Source organism: Nyctibius grandis, chromosome 1 (genome assembly GCF_013368605.1).
Source record: "Nyctibius grandis isolate bNycGra1 chromosome 1, bNycGra1.pri, whole genome shotgun sequence".
Classification (NCBI taxonomy): domain Eukaryota; kingdom Metazoa; phylum Chordata; class Aves; order Nyctibiiformes; family Nyctibiidae; genus Nyctibius; species Nyctibius grandis.
This window is the reverse complement of record NC_090658.1, coordinates 92,519,972-92,545,379: the sequence shown is the minus strand read 5'-3', so window position 1 is coordinate 92,545,379 and position 25,408 is coordinate 92,519,972. Positions and strand designations below refer to the sequence as shown.

The following is a 25,408-nucleotide window of genomic DNA, read 5'->3' as shown; positions in this document are numbered from 1 at the left end:
CTTCTGTATCTTCAGAATTTGTCTTTTTAGTCAAGCAGTATTTTTAGATCTGATGTTCTGAGCATAGTCTCTGTTAAGAATTTGACCTAGATTCTGCAAGAAAATTTTTGTCCTGCTCTCTCTGCAATCTTGTTTTTGCTATTTTTTTTTTGTTCTTATACCGCTTTCCCTTCCGTTCATTCAAAAGTAACTGAAAAGTGTTTATTGTCTGTGCAAGTAAATAATTTTGCTTAGAGTATTAGTTAGACTTCAAATTTTGAAATAATTGTTTTGCAATGGTATAGGCAGATTGCTACAAAATTGATAGCTATAGACATGAGGCCTCACATGTTCAGAATACATTTGATATTGTACAATGAGTCAAAAGATTCTTTAACTATTATTTTTAATAGAATCAAAACCTGTATGTACTGTAAGAATTATTGAAAAACTGTTTTGGAAAAGAGTTAAAGTTGAAAGCTTCCATGTCTGTTAAGTCTGAATTTACACTATTTTACTTATGCTATTTATGTAGGTATTTAATGCTCTTCCTCCTCTTTCCCCTTCAAATCCACTAGCTTTTGGTTAATGTAGATCAGAAGCACTTGATTGAAGCACGCAATGGGATCCTATCCATCTTGCATATGATCATGTCTTCTGTGACTTTGCTGTGGAGCATCCTTCACCTTGCAGATTCTTCAGAAAAAACTGCTGCTGCTGCTGCTGCATCCATTACCACTATTAACCTTGGGTCAACAAAGGTCAGAATATTAGGGATAATATTGTTAAGTTGTTCATTAATACCTTTGTCAAACTAAATCCAGTTCCCTTCCCTTAAATGTAAATTGAGTTTTAATACCTTTGCCCTCATCTATTCACCCACTCCACAAACAAGGCTTTTATAAATGAGTATTGAATCTGCTTTTAAACTTGAGTGTATCAATTCAAGACGTCTCACCTCTTTGCTTTCTACAAAGAAGATTAAATCCGCCCTGAAAAAATTTAAGCCACCCTTTTACGCCTCAAAAGACATAAAATATTAGTGTAAAATCATAATAAAAGAGAACTCTTCTCTTAAAACATCTAGTACTCAGACACTTACGAACTAGTTCCTTTATTCATTCAATTCCCATAGAGTGATGTCACTGTGCATGGAGAAACATCATAGCAGATAGCAAGGCAGTAATAGTAAAGAAGAGAACCTGAGAAGGGGTCAAATAGGACTATACTGAGAATGCTGCCAAGCCATCTTTTTGGAAGGAGTTCAAACTTATACGTCACATTATTAAACAGGAAATTGTCATTTAAATTCGAGATGTTTTAAAATAAATTTTCTCAGTTAATTTGAATACAACCAGATACTGTTTGTGATGCGGCTGTCTTACATCCTTTTCAACTTTTGTCATTTGGATTGAAGGTATAAAAAAAATAACTTATCTAAGACTCCATGTCTTTGCACAGACAGCATCCATGGTCATATTTGTGCTGCCCACAGGGTTTCCTGCTCACTGAAAGGAAGGGGGTCTGCACTTGTTGATGGCCTATAATATTATGCTGCTTCTGTGGAAAAAGGATAAGCTTTTGTACTCCAGTTAAACATTGACTCTTATGTACACCCCAACTTTTCTTTAATTTGCCCAAATCCATAGTATTCAAAAGAGCATTCAACATGTCCTGTATATGAAAAAGTCCAGTCTGATTTGAGCTTGTTCAGTGTAGTATCAGAATAGGTTATTTTACTTTTTCACGTCATTGCTTTCGGGTAATGCTTTTGTAGCTGCTTTTGTGATAGTTACCATCCATGTATGGCGTTATAACTAGCTGTTTTGAACATAATGCTGAGGTGCTTATCTAAAGGTGTAAATGTTCTGTTTCCACATTTCAGAATTTGCGGCAACAGATTCTCGAACTTTTGGGTCCAATTTCAATGAATCATGGTGTTCACTTCATGGCTGCTATTGCGTTTGTATGGAATGAAAGGAGGCAAAATAAAAATACTTCTAGGACAAAGGTATGTTTATACTACAGTGGTCACTTCAAATAGTGGTAATAGCTTTGAGTGATTTAGAAGCAGTAAGGAGAAAATTCAGACATTCCAGTGAAAAATACATAGTATGAAATATGGAGAATATTCATATTATATTTCTAATTAGCAGCTGTACTGTCAGGGAGCTACCAGTTTATTTGAGAGTGGGATAATCTTCCTGAATTCTTCAGGAAAAGAGTAAGTGATTCTAAGTCTCTAGATGAACTGTTAGTTGCTAACATTTCAATCCAATGAGGCAAGCCGCCTTAATTTTGGCGTAGGCATTGTCTGTGATGATAATCCGTGACATACATTTGATTCTTTTAGGTTATCCCTACAGCAGGTGAAGAACAACTTCTACTGGTCGAGCTAGTTCGCTCTATCAGTGTTATGAGGACGGAAACTGTTATACAAACAGTGAAAGAAGTTTTAAAGCAGCCTCCAGCCATAGCAAAGGACAAGGTATGAAAACTGTAGAGATGCTATTGATTTATTTAACGCCCTCTTACTGAAGCTTAGAACACTGACGATACGGATACTTCATTCACAAAGCTGAGCCAGTACAGTGTGAAAATTTTCACTATATCTAATAGATGGATGAACTTTTGGAGGGAAGTCGTACCTCCTTAAGTCATTACCATTTACTGAACTACTTCAGAATGCTGTTTACTGCTTCTCTACAGGACACTGTTTTGTGGGGATAGGTTGCTTATGTTAGGGAAACAGGTGCATACTCTAACATCGGGTTGATTTTTTTTTTTAAGGTGGGAAAGGGAAGTGGGGAAAAGAGGGAATTAAAAAAAAAGAAAAGAGAATAATAGCTTCATAAACAGATGCCTAAATGAACATTTGTAATATCCTGTTAATGAATTAAGCTATACCTTCAGACACTGCAGTAACATTATAGCATTGTCTGTTTTGCCCTGGCACATGAGGAAAAAAAGTCACTTTCTTCTTGATGACACAAGTGTTTCATATCTTTTTATAGAAACATCTTTCACTGGAAGTCTGCATGTTGCAGTTTTTCTATTCTTATACTCAAAGGTAAGATAAGAAGCTAAATTTTATTTGTCATCCAGAAGCAGGTGGGCAATTTGAATATTTTACATCTTTTTATAATCCCTACGATGAGAAATAGCCTGTGTAATATAAATTGTGGAAAAAGAATGTTTTTTAACTCTAGGTATCATAAAAAGAAAGGGATTTATTTTGTGAGTTCCCTAGTTCTGCATCACCTTTCTTCCCCCACCTAAAAATCCTGCAGGAAATCTGCACCCTGCCCAAGGAAAGCTGATCTTAATTGTACTGTAACTCTTCGGTACCACTCCAACCTTGGACTGGAAAGCATGTCTTTTGAGTACACTGTTCTTCTGCCTTCCTCCCTTTCTTAATGACTTGATGTAGCCACCTAATATTAAATGGAAAACAAAGAATCTGTATGAATGCTGATTCACAATATCTGATGGGAGAATTGTGAGATAGAAGGAAAACTGGGAATACCTGAGGGGGGAGATGATGCTGTTTTCATTGCCATCACTGCTCTCTCTCTCTTAGGATTCCAGTGACCAGCTTAGTAGATAGCTGGGCAGCTCTGCTGCTTCTGTTAAAAGATTCCATCCAGGTTGGTCTTCCAGCTCCAGGACAGTTCCTCATACTTGGGTAAGTGTTCTTGATATTTGCAATTTCCAAAAAAGCTCAAATGTAAGTGTGTGAAATCATACTAAAGTGTTAGTGTTTTCAAATCTCTATCATTTATTTTTGTGTGGTAGAGCTATTGCTTGAGTTCTGTGGGTTTTATCAAATTAGTTTCTTCTCTGAAGAATGGTTACATAGATTAAATTTTATATTATAATAAGATATAGGCCACGATCTTACCTTACTGATTATTTGAGTGATTCAGGCCCTTTAAACAGTAGATTTAAGTTTCTAGTTTTTCTTATAAAATAACTACAATGACTATTTCTTAGGTATGTGTAGATTTGCAGCCTACTAGAAAGGATTTGTTCCCAGCATGAAAGCTGTTTGTGGAGTATTAGAAATAAAATGTTGAATATGATTTTCTGTATAAAGCTTAAAGGACCATTTCCTTGAATTTCTGGAATTTATCTTCCCTAGTAAACTGTCTAAAAATAATTATGTGTATAGTCTAGTAAAACATGTTCTTGATAAACTATTATGGTTTGATCAAAATTAACTTAAACTTGAAAGGATGTTTTCTAGAACATTGGTAAGTAAAGATGACTGAAAGTTTAGTAAATAAGTATTGTGCACATAAATTTCTTCAGATTTGTCCTAGCTCTTAAAATTACTGAATAATGTATTGTGAGAAGAAAATCCATATCTACTTCTATATTTTTTTCAGTGTTCTTAATGAGTTCATTATGAAAAACCCAAGCCTGGAGAATAAGAAAGATCAAAGAGATCTCCAGGTAAGAAATCTGTTGTATGTGTGTCTCTTGAAAATACTCAACAACAAATGCTTGAATACAGTAGAATTATCTGATATATCAGCTCTGTAGTCCGAATTTACTCTTTAGTATCTTCTACTTAGTACTGTTTACAATCTGTTGAAAAAGATCTCATTTTCTATGGAGTTAGTATAATCACTGGTAATATAGAACAGAAGTGATTTGAAAGCAGTTCTACACTTAGTTAGTTATATAGATTTTTCTACAAAAACATGATCAGGACAACAAATACAACCCTTCTGCACAAAGTTCTTAAAATGCTTGGGTTTTTTTGTACCAGGATGTAACGCACAAGATAGTGGATGCCATTGGGGCAATTGCTGGTTCTTCCTTGGAACAGACTACTTGGCTAAGACGAAACTTAGAGGTTAAGCCTTCCCCCAAGATTATGGTTGATGGAAACAACTTAGAATCAGATGTTGAAGGTAGTTTCATTTTCATCTTTATTTTAAACAAAACATTAATTATCAGGCCAAAATGAAAAAAAGAGGACAACTTTACTATATTTGAATACATTAAAAATGCTTCAGTATTGTTCAGGCATTAGTATCTTACACAATGTATCTGGCAAAGTCTGTACATCTTCAAAATGTATGCTATTAAAATATTCTTGTAAGGTGAATGATGGCTTAAGAAAACTAACTTCGGACATTTTTTTATTATTAACTTCATTTAGATATGTTGTCTCCAGCAATGGAAACTTCAAACATAACTCCATCTGTTTATAGTGTCCATGCATTGACTTTACTTTCTGAGGTAAATGTCTTCTCAGATATAATACATATTGTCTTATAATAAACTTTTATATTGTGGAAGGCTTTGGTCTAGAAACTTGGGGAAAGTGATTTGATGGGAAACACTGATGTGAACGGATTCTGGGTCCTGTCATGTAACAGTATATAAAATGTTATTACTAACCAAGTTATAAAGATTCAGTGAGATGGATGAGGCGTAAACACAGCATTTCAGATGTGTTGTATAGGAAACTTTTTTGGTGGCAGACTTTGTGTGATATTTGCAATCTCTGAATTTTTTTTTATTTCATTTCTAGCTTATTCTGTAGAATGCTTTGCCCAGGATCTTTTGCTTCTATCTTTTTACCTTCGTTTGTTTTAAAAATGATGGCATCTTTATACTCTGGCTTTTGTGTAGCACCTGAAATTTGATCACTTCTATCATAAACTTGACCATTCAGTAAAGGACATTATACAAAAAAATGCTGAACAGTAGATAAAAAGCCATTTCAGAGTGCATGATAACATATCTTCCTCTCCTTTTATAGGTTTTGGCTCATCTCTTGGATATGGTTTTCTACAGTGATGAAAAAGAGAGGGTTATTCCTTTGCTTGTGAATATTATGCACTATGTTGTTCCCTACCTCCGTAATCACAGGTATCTTTACAATTTATTGAACTGATGTAGATCTCTACAGCCAGTTGAAATTTTGTGGGTGACACTTAAGTTGAAACAGGCATGATAAGGACTAGATGTCTGTCAAACTTTCTATGAAGCAACAATTTAAAATTTTTTCATGTTGACATACTTTTGTTTTTGTTTAGTGCTCACAATGCATCCAGCTATCGAGCCTGTGTCCAGTTATTAAGCAGTCTTAGTGGGTATCAGTACACAAGGAGAGCATGGAAAAAGGAAGCATTTGACCTCTTTATGGATTCCAGTTTCTTCCAGATGGATGCTTCGTGTGTTAACCAGTAAGACTTTCTTTTTGCTGCTTTTATCAATGGCTGTTACAATTTTTATGCATACCTGTCATGGTTTAAAGCTGGGCCGGCTATTAAACCTGTGGCAGACGCTCTGTTAACCCTTCCCCCCACACCCGAAGGGAAAGAGAAAGGGAAAAGGGAGAGAGACTTACAGGTTGGAAAGTTAAAACAGTTTTAATAAACTATAATAATGAAAAAGAGTATAATAATAATATTGGAATAATCAAATATATACAAATATATACAAAACCAAGATCGAGCTCCCCCGATGTCAGCCACGTCACCACCGGCACTGCAGGGCAGGCTCCGGGAAGGCCCAGGCTGGGCCCAGCGACGGTCGAGAGCTGGATTCAGGGATGCACAGATCGGGATCGGGGGCAGCAGGAAAAAGGACAGAGTCCTCTTTGGACACTGGCCAAAAGCTCAAGCCGCAGAAGCAGCCCGAAGCAGCAGAAACACCCAAACACAGCCGAAGCAGCAAGAGAAGGGGGCAGAAGAAGGAGGACAGGGGCGAGACCCTCGTGATCCCCCCCGTTTTATACTGAGAATGACATGTGTGGGATGGAATACCTTCGTTGGTCAATTTTGGGTCACCTGCCCTGTCCGCTCCTCCCTGCAGGTGCGACCCCCCTTCGGCTTTTCACTCGTAAGCAGTGAGGAATTTAGCAGTGACCTTGGTTTCTCTAAGACTAAGTACAGCAAGAACCTTTCTGCATAACATCCCTACCGGTGCCTCAGTGATAACTACAAACTTCGAGCGTTATCAGTCCTAGAAGCAGACGCTGTCTGCAAAACATGCAGTTACTTTCAGAAAGTGCAGTTACTTAAAAGAGACTTAGCTGAAAGTAAAAATCACTTAAAGGAAAAATTGGCCTGGTTTAGGCCAAACCAGGACATTCCACCCCTTATTCCATACCATTCATGTCATACTCAGATCACCACTACCTTTTCATTTTCAAATATATACAGACATCACTAGTTTATGATTCCTCTCTATGCAAAAAGTTCATCAAGTTCATTTAGTTCAGGATTGTGGGTTTCCATCTGATTAGCAGTCTCTCAGGGCAGGAGACATGGTTTTGTCACGGTTCGTGCCCACGGGTTGCAGGTTCAAAATGTCAGTCTCGAGGAGGTTACTGGACGCCACTTGCAGCTAGCTCCGGTCTCATCACCACTGCCTCAACCTGAAAAACACTTATGAACACTGTTAGTATTATGCAGCAATTAGCATCATACAGTTCAGAATTAAGTATTCTCACCCAGAATCAGATCACCTTCAGGGACACATCAGACTTCACCATCTTGCAGCATCACCCACCAAGTACACCCAGGTCCTTGAGCAAAAGCAATCCCACGAATGGGTTTACCTTTGCCCGCATCAGGAAGAACCCAGACAGTTTTTCCCAACAGATTCCTTTCATGCACCACAGGGACTTTATCTCCTTCTAACTGTATGTAGAAGGTCCAACTGAGCAGGGCCAGCTTGATTGATAGATCCCCTGGTGTTAACTAACCAGGTAGCTTGTGCCAAATGCTTATCCCAATTTTTAAAGGTTCCACCCCCCATTGCTTTCAGGGTAGTTTTTAACAGCCCATTATACCGTTCAATTTTCCTAGAGGCTGGTGCGTAATAGGGGATATGATATACCCACTCAATGCCATGCTCTTTGGCCCAGTTGTCTATGAGACTATTTTTGAAATGAGTCCCATTGTCTGACTCAGTTCTCTCTGGTGTGCCATGTCGCCATAAGATTTGCTTTTCAAGGCCCAGAATAGTGTTCTGGGCAGTGGCATGGGGCACAGAGTATGTTTCCAGCCATCCGGTGGTCGCCTCCACCATGGTAAGCACATAGCGTTTACCCTGGCGGGTTTGAGGGAGTGTGATGTAGTCAATTTGCCAGGCCTCCCCATATTTATATTTCAACCACCGTCCCCCATACCACAAAGGTTTTAACCGTTTGGCTTGCTTAATTGCGGCGCATGTTTCACAATCATGGATAACCTGTGCAATAGAGTCCATGGTTAAGTCCACCCCTCGGTCACGAGCCGATCTATATGTTGCATCTCTCCCTTGATGACCTGAAGTGTCATGAGCCCACCGAGCTAAAAATAGTTCACCTTTATGTTCCCAGTCCCGATCTATTTGGAACACTTTAGCAGCCTGATCCGCTTGTTGGTTGTTTCGATGTTCCTCAGTTGCCCGACTTTTAGGTACGTGAGCTTCTACATGACGTAACTTCGACTAGTTTCTCTAGCCGAGCAGCAATATCTTGCCACAATTCAGCAGCCCAAATAGGTTTACCTTTGCGCTGCCAGTTGCTTCGCTTCCACTGCTTTAACCACCCCCACAAGGCATTTGCTACCATCCATGAGTCAGTATAAAGATACAGCCTTGGCCACTTTTCTCGTTCAGCAGTGTCTAAAGCCAGCTGGATGGCTTTTACCTCTGCAAATTGACTCGATTCACCTTGTCCTTCTGTGGCTTCTGTGACTCGTCGTATAGGACTCCACACAGCAGCTTTCCACTTCCGATGCTTTCCTACAAGACGGCAGGATCCATCGGTGAACAGGGCATACTGCTTCTCATCTTCTGGTAGCTCATTATATGGTGGGGCTTCTTCAGCACGTGTCAGCTCCTTTTCTGGTGGCATTCCGAAGTCTTTGCCTTCTGGCCAGTCCATGATCACTTCTAAGATTCCTGGGCAATTAGGGTTTCCTATTCGAGCCCTCTGTGTAATTAATGCAATCCATTTACTCCATGTAGCATCAGTTGCATGATGGGTAGTAGGAACCTTACCCTTGAACATCCAGCCTAGTACTGGTAATCGAGGTGCCAGGAGAAGTTGTGCTTCAGTACCAATTACCTCTGAGGCAGCTCTAACTCCTTCATATGCTGCCAGTATCTCTTTTTCGGTTGGAGTGTAATTGGCCTCGGAGCCCTTGTATCCTCGACTCCAAAATCCTAGAGGTCGACCTCTGGTCTCCCCTGGTACTTTCTGCCAGAGACTCCAGGTAGGACCATTGTCCCCGGCTGCGGTGTAGAGCACATTTTTAACATCTTGTCCCGTACGGACTGGTCCAAGGGCTACTGCATGCACAATCTCTTGTTTAATCTGTTCAAAAGCCTGTCGTTGTTCAGGGCCCCACTGAAAATCATTCTTCTTTCTGGTCACTTGATAAAGAGGGCGTACAATCTGGCTGTAATCTGGAATATGCATTCTCCAGAAACCCACAACGCCTAAGAAGGCTTGTATTTCCTTTTTGTTAGTTGGTGGGGACATAGCTGTTATTTTGTTGATCACCTCTATCGGGATCTGGCAACGCCCATCTTGCCATTTAATCCCTAAAAACTGGATCTCCCGGGCAGGTCCCTTGACCTTGCCTCTTTTTATGGCAAAACCAGCTTTCAGAAGAATTTGGATTATTTTCTCCCCTTTGTCAAAAACTTCTGCTGCTGTATCACCCCACACAATGATGTCATCAATATATTGCAAATGTTCTGGAGTTCCACCCTCTTCTAGTGCAGTCTGGATCAGTCCATGGCAAATAGTAGGACTGTGTTTCCACCCCTGGGGCAGTCGATTCCAGGTGTACTGGATACCTCTCCAGGTAAAAGCAAACTGTGGCCTGCACTTTGGTGCCAAAGGAATAGAGAAAAATGCATTAGCAATGTCTATGGTGGCGTACCACTTGGCCGCCTTTGACTCCAGTTCATATTGAAGTTCTAGCATGTCTGGCACGGCAGCACTCAGCTGTGGCGTAACTTCATTTAGGCCACGATAGTCCACAGTTAATCTCCATTCGCCATTAGACTTTCGCACTTGCCATATAGGACTATTAAAGGGTGAGCGAGTCTTGCCAATCACTCCTTGATTTTCTAGTTGTCTAATCAGTTTATGAATGGGGATCAGGGAGTCTCGATTGGTCGGATATTGTTGTTGGTGCACCGTGGTAGTAACAATTGGCACCTGTTGTTCTTCAGCCTTCAGCAACCCCACAACAGAAGGATCCTCTGAGAGGCCAGGCAAGGTAGACAGCTGTTTAATGTCCTCAGTCTCTACAGCTGCTATACCAAAGGCCCATCTATACCCTTTTGGGTCCTTAAAATACCCTCTCTTGAGGTAGTCTATGCCAAGGATGCACAGAGCATCTGGGCCAGTCACAATGGGGTGCTTTTTCCATTCATTTTTAGTTAGGCTCACTTTGGCCTCCAATACAGATAACTCTTGAGATCCCCCTGTTACTCCTGAAATACTGATAGATTCTGTTCCTTTATGATCCGATGGCATTAGGGTGCACTGTGCACCAGTGTCTACCAGGGCTCGATACCTTTGTGGTTTTGATGTGCCAGGCCATCGAATCCACACAGTCCAATAAACTCGGTTGTCCCTCTCCTCCACCTGGCTGGAGGCAGGGCCCCCCTAATTAAGGAATGGATTCGTGCTGCTCACAGGGACTGGACCTTCATTTCTCCTATTCACACTTGGGAAAAAGGGATTTGAGGCCCATCTACCCTGACTGGAGTCCTGCTCACTGGTAACTGGAGCAGCCATCCTCCTAGGAAAATTGTCTCTGGTATTTCTTTTAGCTTGCAACTCACGTACTCGTGCCTGTAGGGTACTGGTAGGTTGTCCATGCCATCTGCTCATGTCCTCCCCATAATCACGCAGGGCAAACCACAGGATACCTCGTGATGTGTTCTGTTTCCTTTGAGCTGGCCTTTTAGGAGAGCGTTTTCTCCTAATGGCTGCAACACGGGCCTGTGTAGGTAGAGAGTTAAGTTTATTCTCTATCCTGGACAGTTTGTCTGACAGTTGTTTAAATGAGTCCTTGTTTTCCTTAGTCAGTTTTTCCACAGCTGAGATGCGGGTCTGCAGTGGGGAAGAAATACTATCTTCATACTGTCGCATACAGTTAGCCATTTCACCCACAGTAGAACGTGCCATATCATCTTCTCCCCAGACTAATATTGACAATGTATGGGTATATGTCGGTGGAGCATTCTTCACAACCTTCCGGAACATGGATCGGTTGCATTCCACTTCATCAGGATCTACAGGATCTACAATTTCCCGTGGGTGTCTATAAATGATCTCTTGCACAGCTAGTTCTCTAAGGTAGTTAATACCTTTTTCTATAGTGGTCCATTTGCTTAGGTGGCTCATAACATCATCTTTATAGGGATACCTGCTCTTTACAGCTGACAAGAGTCGCCTCCAGAGACTGTTAGTGTTTGACTTTCTTGCGAGCGCCTTATCAATACCACCATCTCTGGACAGGGATCCCAACTGTCTGGCTTCTCTGCCATCTAATTGCATGCTATCTGCCCCATTATCCCAGCATCGGAGCAACCAGGTAATAATTGGCTCACCATCATAACGACTGAAGTCTTTCCTTATATTTCGCAAGTCCTTCAGGGATAAGGAGTGGTAGGTTATTTCTACGTCCGAGTCCTCCTCCTGTGATAGTTCTGCTTTAGAACGACCTTTCTTCTGTGATGGGTCTGCTTTAAAAAGACGATTGAGGAAACCCCCATCTGTGTCAGGCCCTGACTCTGACTGAGAAGGGCCCTCACCTGGGTCATATGATGGCTCTGCCTTAGAAGGCTCTGAGTCATCATCCTTCTCTTCATGAGCTGATTTCTTTTGGTATTTCTTCCTGGTTACAGGAGCGATTGGTACAGATTCGGTAGATGCTGGAGTCTGAGTAGATGCAGTGGCTGTCGTGGGAGTGCTGAGACTCGTTAGAGTCTGAGTAGCTGCAGTGGCCATCTTGGGGGGTGTAGCAGCTGCGGTGCGAGCTGTAGCGGCAGTACATGCTGTAGGATCTGAGGTGGCTGCATAACACCTACACCTGTCCCTGCACCGATATTTAATCTTATCCCACATCAGAAACACATTCAGGACAACCAAAAATAAAAACATGCCACCTAGACAGCACCATCCTAATTTCACAAAATCTAGTGGAATCAGCTTGGCAGAAAAGTAGAAGGTACTATTTCCCAAAGTAAAACTGGAAGTGTAATCATTAACAGAATCAGCTAAAGGACTCCCTGAGTGCGCAGATAAAATCTCTGCTACTGCGGTCAGAATAGTAACAGCCCAGTTTATCATGACATAAATCAGTATGAAACGCCATAACAAAACAAAGCATATTGACCAGTGCCCAGCAGTGGTAAACTGCACATAAACACTAACAAACAGCGCATACGGCAAGTAAGGTATTATTACACTTAACTCTGTAAAAGGCTTTATAAAGCGATGAGATAACACAGCGTTCAAAAATGACATCACCATCTTCACTATCTGTTTTAATTTCCAACCCCTCGTAAATCTCAAAGGAAGAAATCTGATACTCTCTCAGCTGAGCTCTCCGGGTCTCCTCCTGCCGGAGCCGGGATTCGACTTATCAGAGCAACCTATTGGAGCTTCTCTCGAGCCCCACCTTGGGCACCAATGGATCTGTCACGGTTTAAAGCTGGGCCAGCTATTAAACCTGTGGCAGACGCTCTCTGTTAACCCTTCCCCCCACACCCGAAGGGAAAGGGAAAGGGAAAAGGGAGAGAGACTTACGGGTTGGAAAGTTAAAACAGTTTTAATAAACTATAATAATGAAAAAGAGTATAATAATAATATTGGAATAATCAAATATATACAAATATATACAAAACCAAGATCGAGCTCCTCTGATGTCGGCCACGTCACCACCGGCACTGCAGGGCAGGCTCCGGGAAGGCCCAGGCTGGGCCCAGCGACGGTCGAGAGCTGGATTCAGGGATGCACAGATCAGGATCGGGGGCAGCAGGAAAAAGGACAGAGTCCTCTTTGGACACTGGCCAAAAGCTCAAGCCACAGAAGCAGCCCGAAGCAGCAGAAACACCCAAACACAGCCGAAGCAGCAAGAGAAGGGGGCAGAAGAAGGAGGACAGGGGCGAGACCCTCGTGATCCCCCCGTTTTATACTGAGAATGACATGTGTGGGATGGAATACCTTCGTTGGTCAATTTTGGGTCACCTGCCCTGTCCGCTCCTCCCTGCAGGTGCGACCCCCCTTCGGCTCTTCACTCATAAGCGGTGAGGAATTCAGCAGTGACCTTGGTTTCTCTAAGACTAAGTACAGCAAGAACCTTTCTGCATAACATCCCTACCGGTGCCTCAGTGATAACTACAAACTTCGAGCGTTATCAGTCCTAGAAGCAGACGCTGTCTGCAAAACATGCAGTTACTTTCAGAAAGTGCAGTTACTTAAAAGAGACTTAGCTGAAAGTAAAAATCACTTAAAGGAAAAATTGGCCTGGTTTAGGCCAAACCAGGACAATACCATTACACAAGAGTAGGTATAATGTGGATCAAAATTTCCCAGCAGATCTCTGTTGAAATAAAGAGGGATGTTCTGTGTTTTAGATTACCATGTGAAATGTGAAACTCACTTACCTAAGCTATATTTCTATGCACAAATCTTTTTTTTTCAATTTCTTTTTTTTTTTAATTTATTTTTTTCTATGAGGAAAAAGTGGTTAACATTTTATAGAATCATAGAATGGTTTGGGTTGGAAGGAACCTTAAAGATCATCTAGTTCCAGCCCCCTGCCATGGGCAGGGACACCTTTCCACTAGACCAGGTTGCTCAAAGCCCCATCCAGCCTGGCCTTAAACACTTCCAGGGAGGGGGCAGCCACAGCTTCTCTGGGCAACGTGTTCCAGTGTCTCACCACCCTCACAGTAAAGAATTTCTTCCTAATATCTAATCTAAATCTACCCTTTTCCAGTTTAAAACCGTTACCCCTTGTCCTATCACTACATGCCCTTGTAAAAAGTCCCTCTCCAGCTTTCTTGTAGGCCCCCATCAGGTACTGGAAGGCTGCTAGAAGGTCTCCCCGGAGCCTTCTCTTCTCCAGGCTGAACAACCCCAACTCTCTCAGCCTCTCTTCATAGGAGAGGTGCTCCAGCCCTCTGATCATCTTCGTGGCCCTCTTCTGGACTCATTCCAACAGTTCCATGTCCTTCTTGTGTTGGGGGCCCCAGAGCTGAACACAGTACTCCAGGTGGGGTCTCATGAGAGTCGAGTAGAAGGGCAGAATCTCCTTCTTTGACCTGCTGGCCATGCTGCTTTTGATGCAGCCCAGCATATGGTTGGCATTCTGGGCTGTGAGCACACATTGCTGGCTCATGTTGAGCTTCTTGTCAACCATCACCCCCAAAGTCCTTCTCCTCAGGGCTGCTCTCAATCCATTCTCCGCCCAGCCTGTGTACATGTTTGGGATTGCTCCCACCCATGTGCAGGACCTTGGACTTGGCCCTGTTGAACTTCATGAGATTCACAAGGGCCTACCTCTCAAACCTGTCAAGGTCCCTCTGGATGGCATCCCTTATTTTCTTTGACAAGGGGGTTCGAGAAATAAAGTTTCAGATCAAATTGCACCAAGTAAATGGTACCTATGTAGCAGAGAGCTTGGATTGGAAGCCTTAGCCTGTCTTAAAAGAGCAGAAAAAGCTCTGTAAATATTCCTGTAAATTCCTGCTTTTTTCTTGCTTTTGATTTCTGTACAATCTTCCTCTTTTAGTTGGAGAGCTATTATGGATAATTTGATGACACATGACAAAACCACATTCAGAGATTTGATGAGTAAGTATTTATTGATATTGTAGTGACTTTTCTGCAAGGGAAACATTAAAGAAAAAAGGAAAACAAATATATTGAAGAAAATATTTGTTTAACATTTATTCCAATCTGTTTGAGTTATTTAATATTTTTCATGTTTTCTTCAACTACTTGTTTGTGGAGATCCATAAATAAGATAACTTGAAGGGAGAGAATTTGAGACCATCCTGACACACAGTGACTTTTGCCTATACGGCAAAGCTAATTAAGCAGAGTGGGTGGGGGTGGGTTTTGTTGGGTTTTGGTTTGTGTGTGGTTGGGTTTTTTTTAAGATCTGACGCTGACTCTGCTTATGGAAAAAATGATTCTACACATTCCAAACTTCTGAGCATCTATACCTGCAAATTGTGTTTTTTAAAAAAAATGCTAAACTCCCTCCCAAAAGCCCTCAAACCCAGGCACTATTGTATATACTTACAAGTTTTCTTTCAACATGTATTTTAAATTACTGTGGTTAAAAATACAAATTGCAGAACATGCATCTTCTTAACATCTGCTTTTGAACTACATTAATGTAATGAAAGTAAGAGTTAGTTGTGCCTTAAAGTGAAACAAGGGAAATTTTGAAGTTTGTCTCTGCACTATGCATTTTCTCTTTCAGCACGAGTGGCTGTGGCTCAGAGCAGTTCACTCAATCTGTTTGCTAATCGAGATGTAGAGCTGGAGCAGCGTGCTATGCTCCTGAAGAGGCTGGCTTTCGCGATTTTTAGTAGTGAGATAGACCAATACCAGAAATACCTTCCAGACATACAAGGTCAGTAAAAATGTACCATTTAGTGGACTTCTGGACTCTGATGTTAACTGAGGAATATTTGCATGACAGGGTAACAGCAGGTAAACTTGTCCCCTGGAATATCAGTGTGCAGTACTGTTTCCGTGGCTGGATGCAGAGTTTCTGCAGATTTTAGTTAGAATGTTTTCAGTCTTAAATGTTTACAAACTACACAGACTTTGTGATTACCAGTTGACTTTTATCCAGATTATTGCACTAATCTCTCATTTTATACCTTGTTCAATGTTCTTGGGTACCTGCAACGTGTGTTTTGACATGAACATCCGATGTATAAACATCTGTCAACTAGGGATAAATAGAAAGGCTGACCTTAAACAAAAAGGCAGAAAAAACAGCTAAAGTCAAGAATTTAAAACTTGTTCATCTGTCCTGTTTATCACTGAAGAATATCTCTTTCAGTGACCTTTTACATTAAACTATTGGGAATGGGAGATGCTTGGTTTTATTCTAAGATGATTCAAATAGTTACAGAAGCAGCTTCTAGATGTATTGTCTTTTAGTGCTACCAAGGTGGACACTTTGGTCTCTTCCTCCATACGGAAAGTCAATTGCATCATCTTTCTTGTTTCATTTGTTCCAGGATTTATTCTTTGTAGTTGTTTTTTTTCCCCAGTTAAGTCAGTCGCTGGGTTTACGATGTTGAAGATATCAGGTGGTTTTACTGGTCTGAACTGTGCATGTGTTGGTTTGACTGAAAAATTTCTTTATCTGCTTCTGCATATGTTGAATGCTTAGAGATGGTTATGGTTAAATAAGAGCGTATCATCCCTGTGTAATATCCCATGTACTATGATGATGCAGCAGCATTTTAATAATAACGATATACTCTAGCTGTTCAGGCTGTTGTTGTGTTGTTTGGAATCTGTTAACTCCTCTTTTTGTAATGGGTGAAACTCTGTATAAGATGAGTAAAACTCCCAGATGCACTATTGCATTTATGTGGAGAACTCCAATCAAAATATGCAACTACACTGTTTTGAGGTGTCTCACTTTTGTTCGTTGCTTGGTGAAAGTGGTTATTTTTTTATGTTGACAGAATAAAACTGTAGCAAAGTACTGAAACAGTAATGTGGCAGATACTCTCAATTTTTACTATTTTAAAGTAAGTGAGGGAAGGAGAAAATGCTAGTTGGAATTATTCTGAACTGGGGAAACCTTCTTGGCTTTTTGTTTCAGAAAGGCTGGTAGAAAGTCTCCGTTTGCCACAGGTGCCCACTCTTCATTCCCAAGTGTTCCTGTTTTTCAGAGTATTGCTTTTAAGAATGTCTCCACAGCATCTTACCTCGCTTTGGCCAACCATGATCACTGAACTGGTAAGTTGCAGTTACCATTCATGATTTAGAAGACTGGTCCAAATTTGAGATAAACCTCATTGCTCCTCAGTATTTTTAAGAAAATCTCTTTTAGGTATTGTGCATGTCAATATGCAATGGACACAAATAGAAAGCTGACTTACTTTCATAGTCCTGATGTCTTTTTTTTGCAACCAAATAGAATATCTGTTGGCTTATGCGATTTAAGCTGTTCAGATACCTTCTGAATTAAATTTGCATTTGCCCTCATAGCTCCCTACTGACTCCTGCTTCAATTTCTGCCTACATATGTATACCCTCTCCACCATTCCCACTCCTGCTCTGCTCAGTGTTCCCTATTTCTACTTCCCTGATCATTCAGCCTTCTTCCTTCAGCACTGAGGATGAGAAGCCATATAAAGGAGGAGTTAGAATCCATGTTGTATTGGCAGTTGGTGGTCATTCAGATCACGTTGTGGATGGAATTTTGTAACTAGATTTATACAAGGCTCGACTCAGCTTTATTTCTCTTGTTTTACTCTGTATAACAAGACAGGAGAAACATCTTTTTTCAGAGTTGCTACCTGTGGAGTCTCCACAGAGTGTTTGACGCACTCTTTTGGGTTTCAGCATTGGCAATGGGAATGGAGAGAGTGGTTGGCGCATCCTGTGGTCCATTTAGCCTGTTAGGCAAGGGACTGGCTAACACAGCCAAGGGACTGGCTAACACATAGCAAATCAGAATCACTGCTCTGATATTTTTTTTTTTTTATCTGTAGGTGCCTAACCTAGCCCTTAGTTAACCACAGATCTAAGCAGTAGAAGGAGAAAAGCTATATTAAGTATTTTAAAGATCAAGTGCGTTGTTTTAGTAATACCTGCATTTAATTTTGAACCTGGCAATAGTGTAAATATTAGGAAATACATTCTACTCAGTGTGGCCTCTCTGATCCTGGGCTGTCCCCTGGCCTTTACACAAGTTACCAGACTTGTGGAACTACTTTCAGTGGACAGGACTGTGTTACTTCTGGGAATTCACACCTGAGCTTGACTGCTCTGTTACATGATTCTTTATTTTCACTTCCTTTAGGTCTTGCTCTCTTTCTACATAGTGGAGGGGATTAGCCTCTCAGAGCTTTCCTGGCCATAGAAGAGCCAGTTTCTTATGGCCCTTGTGCTACTCAGGCTATATATAAGGGAAGAAAGAGCTTTAGAGTGCCAGTGACCACTGTCATAATTCAGGGGGTTATTTCATCATCCAGGAAGGGAAATAAAGCTCCAAACACTTCCTCTAAGGCTTATTACTCAGGCTGCCCTACAGAATTTTCCTGAGTCACAGTCCATAAATATGGTATTAAAATGTAGCATTTGATCTTCAGGTACAAGTGTTTTTACTGATGGAACAGGAGCTCACTGCTGATGAAGACATTTCCAGGTAAACTTATGAACTTCCTGCTTCTTTAGCTTGATAACAGTCTCCTGCATGCTGATGGGCAGTTGAGTCACTCTTTAGAATAATTTGTGTTAGAATTGTCAAGCTCAAACGAGAAGGACGTGTAACAAGTAGTTCAGTCTGACTGCAGTACCAAGGACATACTGTTCAGGACAAAACAAAAAAAATCTCACTGTCAGATTGCTCATAAACTACTAAGGTAAATTATGCAATACAAGTATGTTCATGCTTAGTGTCTTCCTGGCTAAAATGACACTGCTTCTGCAATTAAAATACGCATGGCATGACTTTATAACTTTTATAGTTGATTTTATAAGACTGATGAACTTTTGTCTAAATAAAAATGTGGTTTCTTGTAGTGTTAAAGACATAAAGATGAGGGAGATAATTTTTCTTGTTTTGTTGTCCATTTCTATCCCATCTACCTTCTGCACAGAATGATCTAGTTTCAGTCAATGTTAGCAGTAGAGGCAGATTTCTCAAAGAACAAGAGGAATTATTTGCCCAACTCTTGTTCTTCACTTTTTTTCTAATTCTCTTTGTTCTTTTGAAGAATTTTTCCCTAAAATAAAGTAATATCAACATTTTCAACTTTCTCTTAATTTGGATGTCTGATAGGAATGAGATACAGTGTAACATGTTTATTATATATTAACATTTTCTCATATATATATACACACACAGATATATAAAAAAAAAACATAAAAAACTCCACCCATAGAATCACACAGAATCACAGAATCAACCAGGTTGGAAGAGACCTCTGGGATCATCGAGTCCAACCATTGCCCTGACACCACCCTGTCAACTAGACCATGCCACTAAGTGCCATGTCCAGTCTTTTCTTAAACACATCCGGAGATGGTGACTCCACCACCTCCCTGGGCAGCCCATTCCAATGTCTAATAACCCTTTCTGAAAAGAAATTCTTCCTAATGTCCAACCTGAACCTCCCCTGGCGAAGCTTGAGGCTGTGTCCTCTTGTCCTATCGCTAGTTGCCTGGGAGAAGAGGCTGACTCCCACTTCACTACAACCTCCCTTCAGGTAGTTGTAGACTGCAATAAGGTCACCTCTGAGTCTCCTCTTCTCCAGGCTAAACAACCCCAGCTCCCTCAGCTGCTCCTCATAGGTCAGACCCTTCACCAGCTTGGTCGCCCTCCTCTGGACTCGCTCCAACACCTAAACATCTTTCTTGAAGTGCGGGGCCCAGAACTGGACACAGTACTCAAGGTGCGGCCTCACCAGTGCTGAGTACAGAGGGACGATCACTTCCCTAGACCGGCTGGCTACACTATTCCTAATAGAGGCCAGGATGCCATTGGCCTTCTTGGCCACCTGGGCACACTACTGGCTCATGTTTAGCCGGCTGTTGATCAGCACCCCCAGGTCTCTTTCCGCTGGGCCGCTTTCTAACCACTCTTCCCCCAGCCTGTAGCGCTGCATGGGGTTGTTGTGACCAAAGTGTAAGACCCGGCACTTGTTCTTGTTGAACCTCATGCCGTTGGTCTCGGCCCATCTATCTCACCTGTCCAGATCCCTCTGAAGGGCCTTCCTACCCTCCAGCAGATCGACACTGCCACCCAGCTTGGTGTCATCTGCAAATTTACTGAGGGTGCACTCAATCCCTATGTCTAGATCATCATAGCACAGACTTGCGATGTTCTGGTTTGATTTATGAATTCAGGATTAAATTGGTAAATAAAGAGTTGTGTCTTTGTAAAGGCAAGTAAGAAAGATGATGTTCCCATGGTGGCAGAAGGCTGTTATGACTCACCTGCCTGCTATAATTTATTTCAGAACTTCTGGCCCATCTGTTGCTGGTCTAGAGACAACGTACACAGGCGGCAATGGTTTCTCCACGTCCTACAATAGCCAGAGATGGTTGAACCTGTACTTGTCCGCTTGCAAATTTCTGGACTTGTCCCTAGCTTTGCCATCTGAAAACCTGCCTCAGTTTCAGATGTGAGTAGCAGACACTGTCATTTAAGTTTTCGGATGTTTGTCCGTGCCTCTTGGTAAAATTCTAGTGTGTAAAAAGCTTTGTTCTATTTCCTTTTCTGGCCTTCACCCAGGGCAGCCCACAGATCAGTCCCTCCCAGTGTCAAGTGGCCCCCAGAGCAAATGATGCCACACACCAAATGAGTTCAAGCTGGTTTGATTTAGCCTGTGGCAAGAGATTCTCCACACTTTTGAGCTAATCAGTAATAGTGATTTATTCAAGTATTTTATTTTTTAAGTATTTAGTTGCGTAATGTCTAAGAACTCAAAGTACACCCACATGTCTCAGTGACTAATGCATGAGATCAGACAACTGTGTGTCATCTCAGCATGACTCACTTCAATTACTCCTGTGTGATCTGTCTGGAAAATGTTGCAGCAAACCTGCTTGTGAAGGGGACCCCATAGGTTTTTCTTGGTCAGTAGTGTTCATGTGTGCTAACTGCTTCCTCAGAGCCTCTGCAATCCTGTTCTTTTGGGAAAAATGAATGAAAATCAACTGGCATTTGCTGAAGACCCTAGAAATGAGAGGCCATCAAGGACAAAAGAAAGTATCTCATCTCTTCCTCTACACTGCACAGAAGTGGCCGTGTGAGAGCTGCTGCCCTGGCACAGCTCTGTAGATATTTGGTCACCTCTAATTATCCTGTTATTTAAAAGATGTTCGTGTGGGCTAGAGGGTGGAGGGACTTGCACACACTGTGTCAGTTTGGGCCCTGTAGTATTTCTAAATCTCAGGCTCATCTTGGAGGTTCCTTCACTTATTTTATTTTCTGGGGATTTGGCTCATAATTCTTGTGCAGTTCTCCAAGCTATCCTAATCCCCCTTATTAGCCAACCTTGTTTTATTTAGGTTATTACTATGCATTTCTGGAAAGACAATAATCATGCTGAATCATACTGTCTTTTATGGTGTTCTCATGGAGGCTTGGATTGAAATTTTGAGGACAGAAACTCTGATTGCCTTTACAGTTTGTAATGCAAGTAGCCAGTCCTTTCAGGGCAGCAAGGTCAGGGGGAGGGAATGGTCCACTTGGTCTCATTGGCCTATGAATAGGTAAAATAAATGCGTTTCTGTTAGCAACATGGTATATTGAGAACATTTTGTGTGTTATAGTAATCATTGCAAATGGGCAGCAAAATCTTTTAAGTAACTTACATATTTTATAATTCAGAATTGCCTTCAGTTCTCTCACACGCAATGAAGATGTGAATACTACTGTTTTTAGCTTCTCTGCTTTATCTTGTTCTTGGCATCCTTAAATACTTTAAGAAACTCTAAAGGAGAAAGACAATGTTACATTCTTGGCCATGTTACTTCCTGCTTTTCAGAATGTGCCTTTCCTGTTTTTTTCTTGTCAAAGACTGATGTTTTTTGTGTGGATTGGCTTTGTTTCCCCCGCCCCCCCTTTCATTGATACTTAACTAGATTTCCTCATCCACTCATATTTTTAGATCTAGCAGAAAAGCCTGCGTGTTCAGTGAGGATAATGTCTGCTTGTGTTATCTCATGACAGGTATCGTTGGGCTTTTATTCCAGAAGCATCAGATGATTCAGGCTTGGAAGTACGAAGACAGGGCACACATCAGAGGGAATTCAAACCATATGTGGTGCGTCTAGCAAAACTGCTGCGAAAAAAAGCAAAGGTATGTCACTTTCTTCCAGTTTGGGATTTTTTATTTTTTTTTTTTTAAACAATGAAGAATGGAAAGGAGTTATCTGATGTGGGAGATTCCCACTGGAGTAATCTCAAGTCAGCATCAGGCAAAAAACACATGTAGGTATATAAAACAAACAAAAAAAACCAACCAAACAAACAACAAAACCCCAAACCTACTATGGTCAAAATAAGACTATGGTCAGTGACTTTGGAGTTTTCAGTTAAAAGTATTATTTGTATTATTTGAGTAAGAAGTAAAATATGTTTCAGTGTCTAATATATTTTAACATAAAATCACTTTCAGATAGCCAGTCATACATGTAGATACTAGTATAATTAACTACCTTTTGAAGTAGAAAAGCATTTTTGTTACTAATAATCACATTTAAATATTTAGAAAACTTGCATTTTTGAAAATGACAGAACCAAGAGTTTTGAGACTGTGCAGAGCCAGGGAGGTCTGGGTTTCTTCCCTGAAGCAGTTACAATGAATGAAAAAAGGCAGAGAGCAGTAGAAATAGTTCTGGGGAAATCTTGGCTGCACAGTTTGTAGAACGAGAGCAGAACTAGGGTTGTCATTATGTTGGTGCATGAGGCGTATTAAAACCCCCTAGTTTGGGTGGAGTGGAGGCCTGATCTGCTAATGAAGCTGGCGGAAGCTGGCCAAGCCCTGTTCCAGGGAGTTCCCTTCTGCTTCAGCAAAGTAAGAAAATTGCTGTCAGATACCTTGCTGCTCCTTCTGTGAGGACGGAGTCCCCCTGGGCAGGCACTTCACTAGGAAAGGTTGCTGCGTGGGCCAGGGAAACACAGAGGAAGCTTGAAGCGATATGGGAGAAAGGTTTGGAGGTTCATTCTTGGGTTTCCCTCCAAATAGATTGAATTGTTGGGGCTGTAACACTGGCAGGTTGCTGTAGCTAATGCATTTACAATCTCTAATGAATGTTTTCAGAGTAAAGAAACTACTGCAGACATACAACTGGCTGCATAAAATTTAGGGATAACTTAGTTGCAGGCAGATCTGAACTATTCGAGCAAGGCTCACAACTATAGGGGATAAAACAAGTATCTGAAGCACATCTGCATTCTTTATTTTATTGTTTTTGAACCATGAAGATGAGACTAAATTTCTCTTTTCGCACATATAAAGGAATAATCAGTTTTAACTGACTGCTAATCAGGCATAGCCTCTGACACTGACGTTCAATGTAGTATGCTGTACCTGTTAGAAAGTTGTCACACTCCAAATAATCTCTCTGCGTGAATTATAAATTACATTTGATGTATAAAATATACATGCTGGTAAGTACTGTATGTTGAGATAGATGTCTGAAGTCAGGACTTCTACAGTATGCTTCAAGAACATAGAAAACTTCCTAGAATTTCTGAAACCCCCTAGTCACGGCAGCAGTTGCACACTGTGAACCATAGCTAGGGGTGTGATGAGGAGATAAACCCGAGGTAATGAATATTGACTTCCAGGCCATTTCTTCTTTGTGCAGAGGAGAATACTGTTACATATACTGCAGGTTTTTCTTAGAAAATAACTGTTTCTGAGCAAAATGATCCAGTGGATCATAATTTTCCTTCAGGGCACTCTGACTAGTGCTCAGATCCATGTGGTACGGTGTGGCTCAGGCTCTGTTGTCTGGAGGAAACATGCTTAAAAACCTCCTTTGGCACTACTGGCAATAAACAGAACAACAAACTGGCAGTGCTGTTGTTGTCTAATTGTGTCTTGGCCACACTAGCTCCAGAGTCTGCCGTTTCTGGACCATGGAGTCTTTGGGGTGGATGATTTTTCTAGCTGAATTACAGCACCCAACCGAGCAACTGCACGGCCTTCACGGCAAAGTATTATTTTGATATATGAAATGCAGTCTGAAAGTTCTCCTCTTTCCTTCCACAGGACAAACAGGAGGACTTTAAGACGGTGGTTTTGGAGGGAATGGAGATGGCCAAGCATCAGGTGAGGGTGGCCTTTGATGCTTGAGTTGTGAAACAAGCTTGCCATAATAATACCATCACCTCAAGGCCCTGGGCAGTATTTAGATTTCAGTAAGAACTGATCAGTCTTGTTAGAGGACAATGTTGAGAGATTTTTGAAGTGAAATAATCATGAGGGCCCTTATTGTTATAGAGAACGTAAAAATTTATTTTTAAGTTGATTTCCTATGTGAAATAGATTACAAAAAGTTAATTCTAAGAATTATGATCACAAATCATTATAAAATTGAATAATAAAATAATTTTTGCCAAATGGCAGGTATGAAACATGCGATCCCTAATCGGTCTCTATGAAATTAACTGTTGTTTTAGGCATCTGAGGAATTAGTGGTGTTTGCTTAGCAGATACTGCCGTGAGGAAATGGCTTGGATGTATTTCATTGCTTAGAGTTAGTATTTGCACGTGCACCCCATTTGGTTGGCTGCTGTGTAACACTGACACTTGCTGTGTGCTGGAGGTAGTCCGTGCTCACCATGGGGTAATACTAAGCACAGCAGAGAACCAGTACTGAAAAGCCTCTCTTCTGTGTATCCAATGTGAAGTTTTTAAAGGAGAAACGTTAAAAACTAGTAGCTTCATTAAAAGTTGGAGGCATCAACAACTCTTTCTGTGTTGGAATGCAGTCTGCCCTTTGTTCTAGTTCATTATGAGCCTTTCTTTTCTTGGGACTTGTAGAGCTAGAGCAGTAATCTCCTGTGACAGGGAGCCAAACCACCAGATTAAAATATTAAATATGTTCATTTAGCCTGTTTTTTGTGAAACGGATGTCCTGTAGGCTCCTGAATTGCAAAAGACAGTTGTTTCATTCAAAGGACAAAACCTGTATTTGCTGAAGTATCATCTTGTGCAGAAAATCTGTTTGCTCAGCAGCTGTGCAATCAGTAATCCTTACCTTACGCTCTGCTCCCACTGCTGTTCTTTCACCTTCATTCTCCTTTCATTACAAGCCTGCTCTTCAGGGGCTGCGCAGCCTGCAGGGCTCTCGGACCCCCGCCTCGGCAGAGGCATTGCCAGGGCAGCGGTAGGGAGGTGCTCGTCAGAAGTGGATCAGCTCTCCTTGATGTGGCCTTTGTGCTCCTTTTCTCCTTCCTCGCAGAATAAAAACCAGTATTACTGGAACTCTGCTTCACGGTAGCAGCTCTCCCATACGGGTTTGTCAGTAACACTCCAAACGAGGTGTTTCTAGTGGTGATAGTACCTTATTGTGTAGATTTGAGTATGTTTTTTGACTCAAAGAAAAAAAAGGAAATGAGTGAAGAATACCATAATAAGCAGCTGGATGTTGGTGCTCAGCTATTTTAGTACGCAGATATTTAAGGCAACCCTGAACAGCGTTACAGCAGTGTACTGA

General features: G+C 41.3%; 1 protein-coding gene across 3 annotated transcripts in view; it reads left to right on the top strand.

Moving 5' to 3' along the window:
* The window catches only part of DOP1A (DOP1 leucine zipper like protein A), a 78,467-nt gene that overhangs the window by 51,526 nt on the left and 1,533 nt on the right, over window positions 1-25,408 (top strand). The window contains exons 21-37 of one of the 3 annotated variants that reach the window (XM_068414381.1): window positions 558-740; window positions 1,865-1,990; window positions 2,333-2,467; window positions 2,994-3,049; window positions 3,560-3,664; window positions 4,368-4,434; window positions 4,754-4,898; window positions 5,150-5,229; window positions 5,756-5,865; window positions 6,033-6,182; window positions 14,757-14,818; window positions 15,456-15,608; window positions 16,824-16,960; window positions 18,319-18,374; window positions 20,191-20,355; window positions 21,909-22,038; window positions 23,959-24,018. In XM_068414381.1, coding sequence (XP_068270482.1) covers window positions 558-740; window positions 1,865-1,990; window positions 2,333-2,467; window positions 2,994-3,049; window positions 3,560-3,664; window positions 4,368-4,434; window positions 4,754-4,898; window positions 5,150-5,229; window positions 5,756-5,865; window positions 6,033-6,182; window positions 14,757-14,818; window positions 15,456-15,608; window positions 16,824-16,960; window positions 18,319-18,374; window positions 20,191-20,355; window positions 21,909-22,038; window positions 23,959-24,018 — 1,920 coding nt within the window. Of the gene's footprint in view, window positions 1-557; window positions 741-1,864; window positions 1,991-2,332; window positions 2,468-2,993; window positions 3,050-3,559; window positions 3,665-4,367; window positions 4,435-4,753; window positions 4,899-5,149; window positions 5,230-5,755; window positions 5,866-6,032; window positions 6,183-14,756; window positions 14,819-15,455; window positions 15,609-16,823; window positions 16,961-18,318; window positions 18,375-20,190; window positions 20,356-21,908; window positions 22,039-23,958; window positions 24,019-25,408 lie in introns of those variants that run through there. The other 2 variants (XM_068415193.1, XR_011049486.1) reach the window with 2 other exon arrangements.